We start from the raw sequence: 16,115 nt of genomic DNA on the forward strand, positions 1-16,115 counted from the left end.
TAAAGCTGTACCTGGTTCTTCTTAAATATGTCCTAGCATGTAATTAGGCTGCCAGTTGAGGAGGATTTGTGGTTACGCCTAGAGCAGGGCTTGCATGTGCTCCTTCTGAATTCCTCATAGTTTTTCTCTTCCAGCTGACTTCCATGAACTGGCTTTTCTGATGTTTGTTTTTAATCAGCCATTGAGCTGTATTCTTTCTTTTTTTTCTGCTGCTGGGTTGGGGTTTTCTTTGTTAGTTTTTTTTTTTAAGGAAAAACATTCATCTCTTCTGTACCATTAGGTCTTAGTTATTCCAGGGTTATTTTGCCTGTGAAAGGTATCTTACCTGGAGGAGTTTACAGACTTTTGGTTCAGATGTTTTATGTGGTGGTGTTAAAAATGGAAGATAAGTACCAAAATCTCTGTGAGAACCTACAGTTGCTCCTAATGGGAAAATGAGATTTCACTCACTAATAATAATATTTTTGAAGTAACTGGTGCAGCTGCAGTCATTGGTGCAACAATCTGTTCTTGTCATTTTTGAGGCATCTTTATTTTTCTGTTCTTCCCTGTATGCTACTTTTTCCAAACCTGGAGAACAGAAGTTTCTTGAATAGCTACCATGTTTTAAAAGGGTTTTTTATTATTTTCAAAGCTTGCATCTGAGTTCAGAGAGAAAACATTAGACTTCAAGCAGCCCTGGAAGCCCTGGTTAGCAAATGGTGATGTGAGAAATGTGCTCTTCCAGAAGCCCAAAGTAGGCTGGAGTGGTCATTAAGAGCAGGAGGAATGGAAAAGGAAGACTTACACGTAAATGTTGTTGGTGGTGTTATGTTGTAGAAAGCTGGAGATTTCTGTCCTTCTTGCTTGGCTTGGGTGGTCACCAGGAGAGCTTGTTCCATACAGTCCACCCAACCTCAAACTGATCAGTGTGTACTTTGCTTGTGTTTTATGCCTGTATTTCATTTTGGACTTCTTGTGCGTGGTCTCAGTTCCCATGTATTCATGGCTGAGCAAGGTCTTCAGCTCCATTTTAATGTTGCCTGTGACTCACGTTGGGGCACCTTTTTCAGCTAGGTGCAGTACCATGTCAGACTTCACTGACTATTAGGCTGATTTTTCAAAGCCTGGTTGGTGTGTTTTGTTCTTGGGGTGAGCAAGAATTGAGTCAGGGTCACATCCTGTGTCCATCTGGAAGTTTTGATGCTGGTAACTCACAACTCCAGGGCATCATTTCTCTGGTGCAAGACACGTTGTGAGCTCACTTAGCAAGATGCCATTCAGCTCCTTGAGTGCTTTGTGGGGGATTGACATCACTCCCAGAGAGGAGGAAAAAATAGCTGGCAAAGTGACTAGTGTTACTTTCTGGCTTGTAGGAGTGTGTTTGAATGAGGCTATTAGATGCTGGAAGCAAAAAGCAGCTTGTTTATGTGTGAAACCAGATCAGCTGTGGTCAGGACCAGAGTTAGACTGTTCTGTCCTTCCCTTAAAAATACCACCTCAGTTTCTCTACCTTGTGTCCATGACAAATATTTGTTTTAAAGGGTTTTTTTGGAGGTTCTCCCTTGAGTTCCAAAGCCTTAATGAGTTTGAAAAAGAAATAAAACATAAGACTTCATTTTTTATTTTGTTAATAATTAATATCTGTGGTTTCAAGTGACTCCAAATAGCTCCAGAGTTCAAAGGTTCCCGTTGTTCTTTATGAGCAACATGCGTGTGTTGGGAACAAGGGGTGTTTCTGTTGCACTGTCAGCACCTTTGAAAGATTCCCAGATGCTTTGGACTTTGTGAGACTTATGCAAATTAATGCAGTTCTGGCTGGCACAAATCCTAATGCAGAAGCAGTTCAAGTGGAGTTACCCTGACTGAGATGGGTAGTGTTGGTGAGCCACCAAGGTAAACCCAAGTGATGTGAAATGTGCCAACGTGGTGCCATGACTTATTTGTAGATATGTTTAACTGGTGAGCTATTTCTGCTGTCTACAGGGCAGCATTTGGTGCTGTCCCACCCAAAGAATCAGAAATCAACTGGTTTAGGCTACATTGCTGGGCTTTTAAGCAATTGGCTTTACTTTTTGCTTCACCAATACAAAATGAAGTGAAAACCTTCCCTGATGAGAGGTATTTTTAAAGTAAGGTATGTTTTTCCCTAAACACAGAGTTCTGTTGTACTAGGAGCAATGACTGTAGACCAGTGTCTCCTCTGGAGGATGATGGTGGCTTGACTTTGCCTCCGTGGTGTGAGGAGGTCAGGACCAACATCTTCACCAGCTCTTTCTCTTTCCATCTCAGCTTCTCAGATGCTGATGTTCACTGCATACCTCGCAGTTGTAGTTGCACTTTACCTCGTCCCCCTCACCATCTCGTCCCCTTGCATAATGGAGAAGAAGGCTCTGGGACCAAAGCCAGCCATTATAGGTCACCGAGGAGCACCAATGGTGAGTAGTCTCCCTTTATTAGTACTGTGTTGTCTGACTCTTCTCTCAGTGGAAAGGATGGAACCAGGTCTGATGGTCTTCAGGCTGCTCTCCACAGAATATATATGACAAATATGGCTAGAACTACTGTGCTGGTCAAACAGTGTATGAACCCAGAGTGAAGTCATGCCCCAGGTGTTCTAGATGCCTTACAAACAAAAGGACAATCCTTGACTTCATCAGGGAGTTTGTGCCACTGCGTTTTTCTGGCTACTGGTTCTGCTGGTTTTTGCTCTCGAGGCTTGGCTCTTGAACTGCAGCAGGAGAAACTTGAGATTTTTATGGATTTTTTTAGACCTTGAGGCTCAGTCTTTGTGCCCTTTGCAGGACCTTGCCAGCAGTGGTTAAACTCAGCTCACAGCAAGATGCCTTGAGTATGTGGCAATCTGGAAAAACAAACAAGCAAGCAGTGCTGACCCTACATGACTGCACGGTGCTCTTGCATTGCAAATCATCATGAGACTGTGTGAGGTGATAAAATAGTCCTGTCATCTGCCTCTGGGTAGACCTTGAAATCATAGTCAAATAGTCTTTTCTTCTCCAAGGTTTCTGGATATATCCAGGCTAAAGATAGAGCGTGCTGGCTTGAGCATGGCCCTGGGCATGGATAGTGCTGTCCTGTGGTGTTTGGACATACTGGCCTGGGTCTCTAGTTTGGATGCTTCTGTGCACGGGTCTGTTGCATAGTTATACCTCCATCTCTCTCTACTGATTCAGAGTATCATAGAATCAGTTGGGTCGGAGGAGACATTTAAGGTCATAGAATCTAACCATTCCCCCAGCACTGCCAGGTCCCCACTGACCCATGTCCCACAGCACCACATCTCCACGGCTTGGAAACCTCTCCAGGGATGGGGACTCCACCACTGCCCTGGGCAGCCTGTTCCAGGGCTTGACAACACTTTTGGGGAAGAAACTTTTCCTAATGTCCAATCTAAACTTCCCGTAGCTCTGGTGGTTGATTGACTTCAGACAACCACATACTACAATGTATGGGCTAGCCTTGTGAATGTTGTTGTGTTTTGTTGTGGTTTGTGTTTTTGGGGTTTGTTTTTTTGCTTGTTTTGTTGTTGTTTTTTTTTTTTAACTTTATTTTCTGACATTCAGAGCAGAAAAATATATTTGTGTAGGCTGTCAGCACTTCTTTGGCAGGCTGGAGTGTGCTTGAGCTCCTTTCAAAGTCCAGGAGTGCACACTAGGGGAGTTTGCCAGGTGAGATAAACACCTGTCATGACATAGAAGTATTTTATTTTAATTTTCTTTATTTTTAAATATTTCTTTCTTTAAGCAATCTCTTGAAATGCCAGCTTAATTTCTGTCACTTGTTTACCTATATTGCATCTGTGGGTGGTTGAAATGAAGTCCTGGGCATGATAAATGCTTTTTCCTGTCCTACTGAGTTTGTACAAACGATGAAGGCCAGAAGAAGCCAAGTGAGAACCTGTGCTCTGCGTGCTTTCTACAAGGCAGGAAATCGCAAATCTGTTAGGTAATTTTCTTTCTGTGGGGTTTCCAGGCCTTTGTGTCCTTCACAACCTTCTAAAGAAACTAAACAGCAGACAACTTCCTTCTGTCTTCCTGGTACTTTACATAAAACCTTATCTGAAGCAAGGCTTCCAGCAGAGACTTGACCATTTGCTTCGTGTTCTTCCTTGAAGCCAGCAAACACTCATTGTGGTATGGAATAAATGTACCTGAGAAGACCTTGCTTGCGGGTTAGGGTGGCAAGGGTTGTGGTGGTTGATCCAGAACAGTGGTGGTGGACACTCAGTGCTGTGTGTGGAACTGTGGCCCAGGTGTTGTTTAGCAGGGTACCCTCCCATTCACCATTCCCCAATGCACAGTGCTGGTTGTCTGTTAGCAGCTTCTGATTTGCTCTGAAGCCCACAAGAAGCAAGATCAGAGACTAACAAGCCTTGTTCCAACCTCCAAGCAACAGTCTGCAAGTCCCATGGTGAGCTGGCAGTTGGTTTATCCGACTGCTTTGCCTTGGCTGTATGTGGAGTGAATGTTTTTTTGAATGCCCTGGAATCATAGAACGCCTTGGGTTGGACCTCTAAAGCTCATCTAGTCCAACCCCCTTGCAGAGAGCAGGGACCTCTGCAACTAGAGCAGGTTGCTCAGAGCCCCATCAAGCCTGACCTTGATTGTCTTCAGGGATAGGCCCTCCACCACCTCTCTGGGCAGGCTGTGCCAGTGTCTCACCACCCTCATTGTCAAGAACTTCCTCCTGATGTTTCCTGCTCGAGTTTAAAACTATTGCCCCTCGTACTGTCAATTTCCCAACACTGTGAGGTTGTGCCCCTTGTCCTGTCAATGGCAAAGCTCAGATGGGGTGAGAAAGATGAAGACCAGAGAGGTGGTCAAAACTTCCTTCTGCATTTCCACCTATGCCTAACTTTTCACTATATCAAATGTCACCTTGAGTTTGAAGAGCTTCATACACAGTGCAAATCCTCAGGTTGTACTAAACCATATCAACTTGAAAACTAATGATTGCTTTCAAACCGTTAGTTTGCCAAAAGGCCCTTCTGCAAATATGTTCTTATTTTCCCAGAGCTCCTTCTACACTCTTGCTGTTGAGCCCAAGTATGCATATGCTTATTTAGAAGAAATGGCCAAACTGAGTTAGAGAAGAGGAAATAGCCCAGAGAAGCACCTGGAGATGGAGCTGTAGGACTCAGACATTCTCACTTGGGCAAGGTCGAGATCAAAAGCCTGCAGAGCTTGGGAGTTTGGGACCTGAGGTGAAATGAGATCTAGTGGGAGTGGAGGTGATAAAAAGTGATGCAGTATTTGCCTTCAGATCTCCTGAAGCAAGACAAACACCCTTTCTCGTAGAGCCTGATAGCTGGTTGCTTCACCCATCTGGTAGGACTGGGTCTGCACTACTGCATTTGCACATCCATTGCTTTTAGACTGGAAATACACAAATTGAGTGCTTTTCTGACAAAAGGCAGCAAAGGAAGTCCATCGGATGGCTCAAGGTGCTTCTTGTCTTGAAATAAAGGATTTACTGGGGACGTGGCATACAATAGATGGGGTGAAAGGTGGTGAGATGGAGTTTCCCAGGCCAGCTGCAGGTGTGTGCACTTCCTGGGGGAATACTGATCCATCAGTGCATGCAGCCTGCTCCTCAAATGGGGCACTGATCTCCCTTTGGCTCCAGAGTCTGCGTTCCTCTCTGCATACACACACCTTGTCTCTCTTCTCTTGTCCATTTAGGATTTTGAAGAGCAGCTTTCATAACATCTGTGTGAGTGTGACTGCACTGCTGTCTTGTTCCATGGAGGAACAGAACGTGAGGAGCAGAGGCCATATAGCTCATACAATTTGTTTTGAAACACTGGAAGAGGAAAGAGATGCTTTCATTTTAAGTGGCAAGGGAAAATAAGAACCCATCCTGGCATCTGCACCTAGATGAAGTATGGATTTTTGCAGTACAGCTACTGGTTGACCATCCTGGTTGACCATGCTGGTCTTGTAGCAGTAGTGCTCCTCCAAGCAACACCCCTTTGAGGTCACCCTGTTCCCCTATGAGCTTTAATTTACTGCTAGAGAAGCTCTTCTGCATGACTCTTACCTTCCCTTGCCTAAATGTCATCCAGTCGTGCCCACTTTTTCCTGTGTGAGATGTCTGTGCCCATCAGGGTACTACCTGAAAACCCTTTCTTTTAGCAGGTGTTCAGTAACAATCAGTTCCTTTCCAAAGGCTCTTTTAAAATTAATTATTCAGCCTCCAGATCTGGTTTGGTCCTTCTGGACTCCTTTCAGGAGAGGTTCAAGATTGTGGCAGAAGTATTCTGGGCTTTGAAGGCTGCAGCCCTCACTTGATGTCTGTTAGTTTGAAAGGGTCTTGTCCTCAGGGGTATGGGACTCATTTGACACTCCAAAACTTGAGATGGGTTCTCTGTAAATTCTGCATGTTAATCTGTTAAACTTTTCATAAAATAATTGGATGTTTTAGGTTGGAAGGGACCTTTCAAAGTCATCGAGTCCAACCCCCCTGCAGGGAGCAGGGACATCTGCAACTAGAGCAGGTTGCTCAGAGCCCCGGCCAACCTCCCCTGGAATGGTTCCAGGGATGGGGCAGCGACCATCTCTCGGGGAAACCTGGGCCAGGGGCTCACCTTAGTGTGAGCCACCTTAGTGGCTTACCCTCAGTGTAATGTATTTCTTCCTTCTCTCTAGTCTTAATCACCATCTTTTAGTTTCAAACCATCCCCCTTTGTTCTGTCCCAACAGGCCCTGCTCAAAAGACTGTCCCCAGCTTTCTTGTAAGACCCCTGGAAGTCCTGGCAGGCCCCCAGCAGGTCTCCCCAGCTGGAGCCTTCTCCTCTGCAGGCTGCCCCAGCCCAACTCTCTCCTGCTGGGCTCCCAGCAGAGGGGTTCCCCCCTCGGGGCATTGCTGGGGCTCCTCTGGCCCCGCTCCAGCAGGTCCCTGTCTCTGCTGTGCTGAGGACTCCAGAGCTGCCCCAGCACTGCCGGGGGGTCTCCCCAGAGCGGGGTAGAGGGGCAGGGTCCCCTCCCTCCACCTGCTGGCCGTGTGGTTTTTCAGATGATGTTATAAGCAGATGTCTTTGGTCTGTTATCTTTGGTCTGTTATCTTTAGTCTTCCATCTTTATTCTTCTTAGGGAAATGTAATTGTATTTTGTCTTCAATGGGAATAGCTTTGGCTGTCTTCTCCCTGTGATGGTAAATATACCACTTATGCTGAGGATAAACAAAAACAAGGCTAGTGGTAAAATCTGTGGCCAAGTCCAAGATGTAAATGAGGAACTTCATCCAGTAGAACATGACCTGCTACTGCCATTTGCACCTTTAAAGTCTTCTCTCAAATGTCCTCCCTTGTATGGTGCTGCAGGATGAGGCAGGTTGACTTTGCTTTTGGGATCTGAAAAAGCTGCTGTCCATAATGTTGAACCCTACCTGCTTTTAGGTTGTGAGTCCTAAATGTGCATTCCTTAGGAAAATATTTAGGCTCATCATGATGATCTTTGATCTTAAATTGTAGGTAAATTGCCCAAAGTATTAAAAATACCAAGGACTTACCTGAGCAAGAGCTATATCTGTCTCTTTAGAATCACAGAGTCACAGCATGGTAGGGGTTGGAAGGGACCTCTGGAGGTCATCTCTCCAAGCCCCCTCCTAAAGCAGGGTCATCTAGAGCAGGGTGCCCAGGATGGCATCCAGGTGGGTGTTGAAAGTCTCCAGAGAAGGGGAATTCTTTCATGAGAAGACAACTTCCATGAAGCCTGGAGAACTCACCTTCTATTACTGGGATCAGCAAGGTACTGGTTGGTCTCAAAACAATCCGTCTAAACCTGTGGAAACCATCCAAGCATGTCACAGACAAGAGCAGCTCTTGATTTCAGAGCTGAAGGCTACAAATAGTATTGAAACAAACGCTGTTGGCAAACCACCCATACAGCTGTTTTTTTTGGTGTGTCGTAATGTGGTTGTTACATGACTGTGCTAAAAGAGCTGTCCATGTGCCATTGAGCTCCTCCCTGCAAGGCAGAAGATGTATATCTCCATGCCACTGTGCTGGGAGGAGCATTTTTTGGTGGTGGTGTCTCAATGGCTTTGCACAACTCCAGAATGGAAAACCACCCATTGCTGGGACAAAATTCCTTGGTGGGCAGCCAGCATTTAATTGCATGTAGGGTTTGCCTTGTTGGGTTTTTGCATGGGGATGTTTTGCCTCGGCAGGGAGCTTCTGCTGTTCCCAGGAAAATTCCAGCAAATATGGCCTTGCACATATGGAGTTGTTATTTGGGGTTTTTTTTGACACCTGAAGGTGAAGCCTCCAATAGATGTTGGTGTTGTCACAGAGGTTCTGTTTTGCCATCTTGTGCTGCCAGCTATCAATGGAAACAATAATGAAGACTTCTGGTTGGGATTATGGCTTCTTGGAGAGCTTCCAGCTAATGAAGAACTGGTGATATCAATCTGTTGTTTGGGGGGCGGTTGTTTTCTTGGTGGTTTTGATGGCCTTTTTTTCATGTTTTCTTGGGTACCAAACTTCACTACCACCTATTTGGTACAGGTGTTTTTTTTTAAGGGGTCTGAAGTGCTTTGTTTTGTACTGCTTGTGCCAGTGAAATGAAAAATCCTTTGATGGAAAACAGCCTTCTGGGGAACATGGCTTATGAGGAGTGGTTGAGGGAGTTGGGTTTGTTTAGTCTGAGAAGAGAAGAGGCTGAGAGGAGACCTTCTTGCTCTCTACAACTCCCTGAAGGGAGGTTGGAGTGAGGTGGGGGTTGGTCTCTTCTCCCAGGTTTATTAGTGATAGGATGAGAGGAAATGGGCTCAAGTTGCACCAGGAGAGGTTTAGACTGGATCTGATGCAGAATTTCTTTCCTGGCAGAGTGGTGAGGCCTTGGCCCAGACTGCCCAGGGAGGTGCTGGAGTCCCCAGCCCTGGAGGGGTGCAAAAAACGTGTAGTCATGGCACTTGGGGGCATGGTTCAGTGGTCATGGTGGTGTTGGGTGATGGTTGGACTTGATCTGAGGAGTCTTTTCCAACCTTAATAATTCTATGTTTCTACATCTTATGCACACTCACCTATTAAAAATATGGCCCATTAACCTGCCTGCTGGTCCAATTGCTAGTAGCAACCAATCACAAGTAGCATCCTCTGTCAGACCTGGAGAAGTGCTTCTGTTCATTGAAATAAACCTACATGAGATTAGGCAGCTCTTTATTAAATCAAGCTTTAGCTTTTTTTTGTGTGTGTGCAGAACAACAATAACAAGCTCTTCTGTATTTGCTTGTTCAGTTTCTAAGGGTTTTTTTTCTTATGAATTTACCCTGCTCTCCCAGGCAATCTTTTATTTTTTTTTTTTTTTCCTTTTTGTTTGGTGCTTTTCTTCTTCCTTTCAGTCTAGTTAAGCTATTTCCAGAAGCTCTAGATATGGATACTTTCTAAGATGTCTAGAATTCCTTGTGATTAAGATACATGGTATCCTATTTTTTTTTAAAATTATTTCAGTATTGTCTCATCGTGACCTACCACGATGGGACAGTAGTGCCAAAATCAATGCACTGGTAGACCCCACAGTAAGTTTCATACAGGGAATTTCTGAATGGCATCTGTTTACAGGAAGGAAAATAGATTTTTTTTTTCATCTATTTCCCTAATCAAGTCTTGTGGGTTTAGCTAAATTATTGACTTATGAGGAGATCATCAATACTGGAAAGGTGAGATAAAGGAAGGGGGTGAAATATTACAATGGCACATTTCCAAAAGGATGAGAAAATATCCTTAAAACTTACTGATGAAGCAAAGATCAAATCCTGTAGTGCAGCTCAGCACACAATGCCAGCAGTGTGCTGAGCTGCAGTTACACTTGGGAACAAATTTGGTTGTTCTGTGCAAGCTTCTTTGTTAGCCTCCCCAACAAAGAAAGAATGAATGTTTTTTGTTCTTTTAAACTTTTTTTTTTTTTGAAGACCTGGCAAGACTGTCAACTAGAGGAAAAACAAAACGTAGTGATGTTGAACTGTAGCAAGGCTGCACTGCTCTTACTAGCATACTTTCATCATCTTCATTAAGGAAGGTCCAAAGCTCTTTACTCCATTTGAAAGCATTTGCAATTAACTTCTGAAGTCAATAGCCACCCCAGAGCCTTCTCCTCTGCAGGCTGCCCAAGCCCAACTCTCTCCTGCTGGGCTCCCAGCAGAGGGGTTCCCCCCTCGGGTCCTTGCTGGGGCTCCTCTGGCCCCGCTCCAGCAGGTCCCTGTCTCTGCTGTGCTGAGGACTCCAGAGCTGCCCCAGCACTGCAGGGGCGTCTCACTAGACCACAGTAAAAGGAGAAAATCCTTTCCCTCAACCTGCTAGCTCCTGCAAGACCTTATTGTGTCCATCCAGTATTTAAAGGGGGATCTACAGGAAAGCTGAGGAGGGACTCTGTGTCAGGGAGGGTGGTGATAGGATCCGAGGCAACAATTTAAAACACAGAGGGTAGATTTAGATTAGCTACTAGGAACAAATTCTTCATCATGAGGGTGTGGAGACACTGCACAGGTTGCCCAGAGAGGCTGTGGATGGCTTGTCCTTGGAAGTGTTCAAGGCCAGGTTGAATGGGCCTTTGGGCCTTGGCAGGGGGGTTGGAACAAGGTGAGTTTTAAGATCCCTTCCAATCCAAACCATTCTTTGATTTTGAGCACAAAAATAGTCAAATTGAATTAATCTATGGGTAATTTTCTAGAAATTGCTTGCTCTATCTCTGTGGCAGGAAGAAATAAATAGTAGCCTGATTTTTACAAGGGATAAGTAGATTTTGCCAGGATTTGTCTTTTTCAGTGGATGTTGGCATTGTCTATATAGGACGGAAGTTTTGGAATGAAATCACTGCTTTATGCCCCAGAGCTTCCTTCACTTCAGCACTGTTTTCTCAAGAAATTGGCTGTATCCAGTTGAATTGGATCATTGCAACCTGGATTTGGGTTTTAGAGACCAAATATATTGTATCAAGGAGGAAAAACCATTGAAGAAAGTGGAAGGAGACAGAGAAATACAAGCACAAGGCCTACGAACTTGGGGCTTCAGGTCCCTCTTTCTCCGAGGGAGACAGATACTAGGATGATGGAAATACCTGTTACTCAGATTCTCTCTCTTCACAAAACCAGTAATGTTGTGAAGGGTTATGAACTCCTGGTACAGACACATTCTGCCTCCAAAGCAGTGCCAGGGGATCTTCTTGTAACAGGCAGCATCTGAGTTTATGGGACAGGGTTAAATTTGCTTTCCTAGCATTCTGGTTGACCTTTAGTGGATTGTGTCATCAGCCTGAGTGGCTTGTTCAGTCCCCTCAAGGCTGGGATTGACTGAGAGGTTTAGAAACTGGGAGGACAGCTTTCTGCACTCAGGATGGACTCATCTGGAGATGCAATTATTTAGATCTGGGTGAGTGGCTCTGGCCAGGTCAGGAGCTTACCCACCACATGCTCACAAGAAGATGACGTCTTTTCCTGGAAGGCTTATAATCTACTTTTCAAAAGCTTCTTACATACAAGGCATCAGGCTGCCAAGTAACAGCATTGTGGTGTTACAGAGACTGCCCAGCACGTGCCATCGTGGGGCACGGAGTCATGGAAAGGACCTCTACTGATGTCCAGGATTCAGAGCAGCCAGAGATGTTCATCCACCCGTGATGCTCTTCAAGAGGATGCTCTTCACTTCTAGTGGTGCTGAGATGAAGATGACGTTACAGCTCCAAAGTGCATGTTTGGATGGTCAGACCTTAAGTGATGGTCTGTTCCTAAAGCAGTTTTAAAATGTGGTTTCCTCTGCACAGCTGTATTTTCACGACCGATTTGGCCAGAGGTTTGTCAGTCTTTAACCTGCATTTAGGGTCAAGTTCCTGGGAAAGGAATGAATATACCTCACATCTGAGCAGCCACATGCACCCATGGTGGAGTGAAGTTAAATTTTGCCCATCTCGAAGAGTGAAGCTTGGTCTGCAAGTTCTGTAGGGGTTACAGATGAGGCAGAAGTGGGTTAATCCGCTGCTAGGGCTAGGATCATCACTCCACAGGCTTAAACTCAGTGGCAGCTGTCTGAGTGCTGAGGATGGGACAATCACAGTGCACTGAGTGTTAAAACTCAATTAAAACCTCAGTTTTTAGCTCACTGCAACCCATGTTATAGCATGAACATCACTATTATCTTCACATGGCCAAATTTATCCAGTCTGGCCAATGGAAATCCTATCCCCAAAAGGCTGTTTTCCTGTTTGGCTTTTATCTAGCACCTATGTGTTCAGTCTCAGCTTTCTCTAAATTTACTTTTCCCCAGTTCAGCTGATGGAGACTCTCCCATGCATTGACTTGCCACTTCAGATCTGTTTGGGTCTGTATTTCCTTCCTCCAGCAGTAGAGGCTGGGCATCCCCTGTCATTTAGGTTCCGTTTTCCAACTGTATCTCAGGAGAGCTGGTCTCCAAGCAAGGCTTGACCCCAGCCCTGCAGAAACTGAAATACCCTGAAAAGAGGCAAGAAAGAAGCATTTTCAGTCTTATCAGAGAACAGAGCCTGTGCCCTCTCTGGGCTGGGATTCTGCTGTGCCAGAGCTTGGTGCACAGGTAAGACACGAGAAGACCTTAGTCATGCTGGTCCACCTCTATGGAGGTGGAATTCTGTTGTAGCCACACTTGTTTGCTTTCATTAGCCCTGATTCATGCAATGTGAGCTCTTCATTGTGTGGGTGGGTAAGAGCTGTGTTGTCCAATCCTAGTCAAAGGGTTTTCCCTTGATTGAGGTCATCCAGCCTGCCCTTCCCAGTCTCCCTTAGCCTCAGAGATGATTCACGGCTCAGCATCCTTTGCTTTTCTATTCCTTGTATGTCCTCATCCCTGGTGAGACTACTTGCAGGGGTGCAGGTGCAGTTGTTGCTTGATGTGGTGTCATATTCTGAGCTGAGACTTGCACTGCATCTACTGAGCAACCCTTCCTGACAGGCTGATGGTCTTGCATCAGTCTTTGGTTTCTCTTGCTCAGCTGTCTGGTTTGAGGACTGCTCACTTTATTTCACTGTGATTGCTGCTGTCTCCAAAAGCAAATATTGAGCATTGCCCTGTGGAGAAGGAATCACCTTGCAGTGGTATCCTTAGGGAACCTGAGCTACTTGGGAGGGGAAACCCAAGATGCTGAGAGCAACCCAAGGAGATGGAGCAAGTCTGTATAGAGATTTTCAGATCACAGAATGGGCTGGGCTGAAAGGGACCTTTAGAGGTCATCTGGTTCAACCCCCCTGCGGCGAGCAGGGTCATCTGCAACTAGAGCAAGTTGCTAGATCAGATCTTTGTGTCTGCTGCTCTCTGCTGACAGCTCTGGGAACCGTGCAGACGTTGCAAGAAGCTTTCAGCCCGACCTTGTGTGACCCGGTGTTGGACTATGCAAGAGGGTGTGATGCCTTTGTCTTCTCCTAGACAAGTCAGGCTTAAATTGGGAGCTTTTTTAGAAGATGATGTGCCTCTGTTGACTTGGAAGAAACATAAAAATGAACTAGGATTGATGCTTGGCTTGAGCCAGAGGAATTTGAGTAGATAGATACTGGAGCTATGTGAAGGTTGCTGTTGATGTTTGGCCTGACTATTTTATGCCAAAGCTTTGCTGACCTGAGCATGTAAGGTGATCGGCTTGTAGGAAAACAAATGATTCTTAGAGAAACCTTAAGCTTTTGAGCAGGTTTTTGTATTTATTGTGCATCTTGCTTGTGTGGTGCATTTAGGCCTTTGTTCTTAATTCTTCTTTTCAATTCCTAATTCTCGAAAATCATGGGTGCTCATTGTGTCTTGATGGAAACTTGCTGATCTAAATGGTAGCAGAGATGAGTGAAAAAACAGACACTACAGGTGCTTGAAACCTGTAAGCAAAATTGGGAAAAAAAATTATTTTAAAAAATAACTCTATTTTGATGTGCTCAAATTTCAGTACAGAAATTTTGCCAGATTTTCTCTCCACAGTTGTCTGTTTTTTCCCCCTCTGGTCTGTGTGTTGTTGGTTTATGGACACTTCAGCCTCACTATACTGGTTTTGTAGAAAACCAAAGTATTTATCTTCATGCTGTATTTTTTTTTTTTACATAAACCCAAGTTCTGTTATCATCTGCTTCATTCAACAGGAATGAATTTGAAATAAAATTTGAGTCCTTATCTGTGGTAGTCATTTGGATACATTTTCTAGGCTTAAAACTTCTTTTATGTTGTTAAAACTAACTAGAACATCTGTTATTAGAGAACTCAACTGATTTTTAGGCTGAGTAATAGATGACTTTATTGAATGAGTAGATGTGGAAATAAAATGTCTGCTATAGAACCCATGGCCTAGTTATTCTCCATGGCATGGGTAACACTCTGGTTGATGGTCTTTCTCTAATAGCATTGTAATCACTGTTTGTAGAGACAAGTAGGAGAATGAAGGACTGTTAAGGTGGTTTAGGTAGCTCTCCATGTAAACCATGAACGGAGAACTGGTATCACATCAACAACCCCTTGCTGGGAGTCTTCAGCAAGCCACTGTTTGGGGGACCATGCTGGTGAGCAAATCTTTCCTGCACTGGTTTTGCACCATATCCCAAGCTGGATGGGTTTCTGGCATTGCAGGCCACCATAACTCTGCATTGAACTCTATCCTGTGTGTGAAAGACCATCAGTAAAGGGAAATGCATTGGTCATCTTCAGACTTCAGTAAGATGCAACACTGGTATACCAGTGTAACTGACCAGTGCTTAATCTGCCAAACAAGATTGTTTTGGCTCCCTAATATTTCTAAACCTCACTGGCACCATTTTGTAAACATTTCCACTTACTAATGATCTCTCATTGCTCTTTTTTTTTTTTCCCTCCATAGTTGGCCCCAGAAAACACACTGATGTCCTTCCAGAAAGCAGTGGAGCAGAAGATATATGGAGTACAAGCTGATGTTGTACTGAGGTAAGCCAGTGTGCTGGCTGGGCTGAGACCTTGTGTGGATGGTTCAGACCATGCTGGTGGCTCTTTCCTATCTGATTATTGTTGTTCTTTGCCTTGAAAAAGGACTTTTGTGGTGAACGCATCTGCTAACTCTTAGCTGTCTCCATTTGTAAAGCACAGATGCTACTAATTGTTCTACTGAGATGATGATTAAAGGTGAAGTTGTCCAGATGGGGGAACCTGGATACCTTTGTCAGGAAACTAATCTTCATTTTCAGGAGGACTGTTGTTTATCCTAGAGCTTTACTGCAGGAAAACACAATGCCTGGTTTCTAGCCTGGCTTGAAATCAGCTGGCTTGGAGAAGAGATGGAATTTCTTCCCACAGGGGAGAGTGGAAGGTCATTGTGGAAGGATGAAGTATGAATTGGGATATATGTGATACAATTCCTGTTCTTTCCAAAATGAGTTCATGAACTGTTGTGAAAGGACAGCTACCGTCCAGACTCACAGATGAGCACTTGGTCATGTGACTGAATCAGTTGCTTCCATTAGCACTGGCCAAGGAGAAAGGTGGACTTCTGGGAGGAGGAGAGCTGGAAAAACTGCAAGAGCTTTCCACATTGCCAAGCATCAGCCATTAGAGAAACACTCCAAGCATCCATAGCTTAAACAATATCCTTGATGGCCCAGCTATCCAAGGCCCTCTCTAGGAGACCCAAGAGTTTTTATAAAAAGAGGATACTAGTGACCTTCACACCAAAACATGAGCTTTCACTACAGATGGTATCAACTTTGGGAAGGGTTTGTGGCACAACACTCATTGCTGTCCTTATCCCTTTGAAAGATGCCATTTGTTCCTGTGGCTGAACAGGTCCTCTCCACCTGGGATGTCCCCAGGACATGCTTATTGGGTTGTCTCCGTGTTCTTCTAGGCATATATCAGCCATGAGTGAGCTGCTTGGATGTACACTTAGACCCATCACATCCCACTTCCTACTCATTACACACCCCAAACTGGGTGGCCCTGGTTATAAAGCCAACTTTGCTTCAAGCAGTAGGAGCAGAATATTGCTGTGTGTTCCTCCCTCATCTTCTACCTCCTCTCACTTCTCTTCTTCCAAAGCTCTTATTTTCATCCCTGAATTATTTTTTCAAACCTGTGGCTGCTAATATGTTGTGGTTAACCTTGGGTAATGCTGAGTGACTCTGTGAGGGGAAGGATTAGGGAGGGAAGAGGG

General features: G+C 44.8%; 1 protein-coding gene across 1 annotated transcript in view; it reads left to right on the plus strand.

The window, feature by feature from the left end:
* Positions 1-16,115, plus strand: part of GDPD5 (glycerophosphodiester phosphodiesterase domain containing 5) — a gene marked incomplete at its 5' end in the record, with an annotated part of 48,775 nt that overhangs the window by 13,596 nt on the left and 19,064 nt on the right. The window contains 2 exons of the mRNA XM_008938227.1: positions 2,272-2,417; positions 14,814-14,896. Coding sequence (XP_008936475.1) covers positions 2,272-2,417; positions 14,814-14,896 — 229 coding nt within the window. The remainder of the gene's footprint in view (positions 1-2,271; positions 2,418-14,813; positions 14,897-16,115) is intronic.

The sequence above is a fragment of the Merops nubicus genome, unplaced genomic scaffold (genome assembly GCF_000691845.1).
Source record: "Merops nubicus isolate BGI_N331 unplaced genomic scaffold, ASM69184v1 scaffold1704, whole genome shotgun sequence".
NCBI lineage: Eukaryota > Metazoa > Chordata > Aves > Coraciiformes > Meropidae > Merops > Merops nubicus.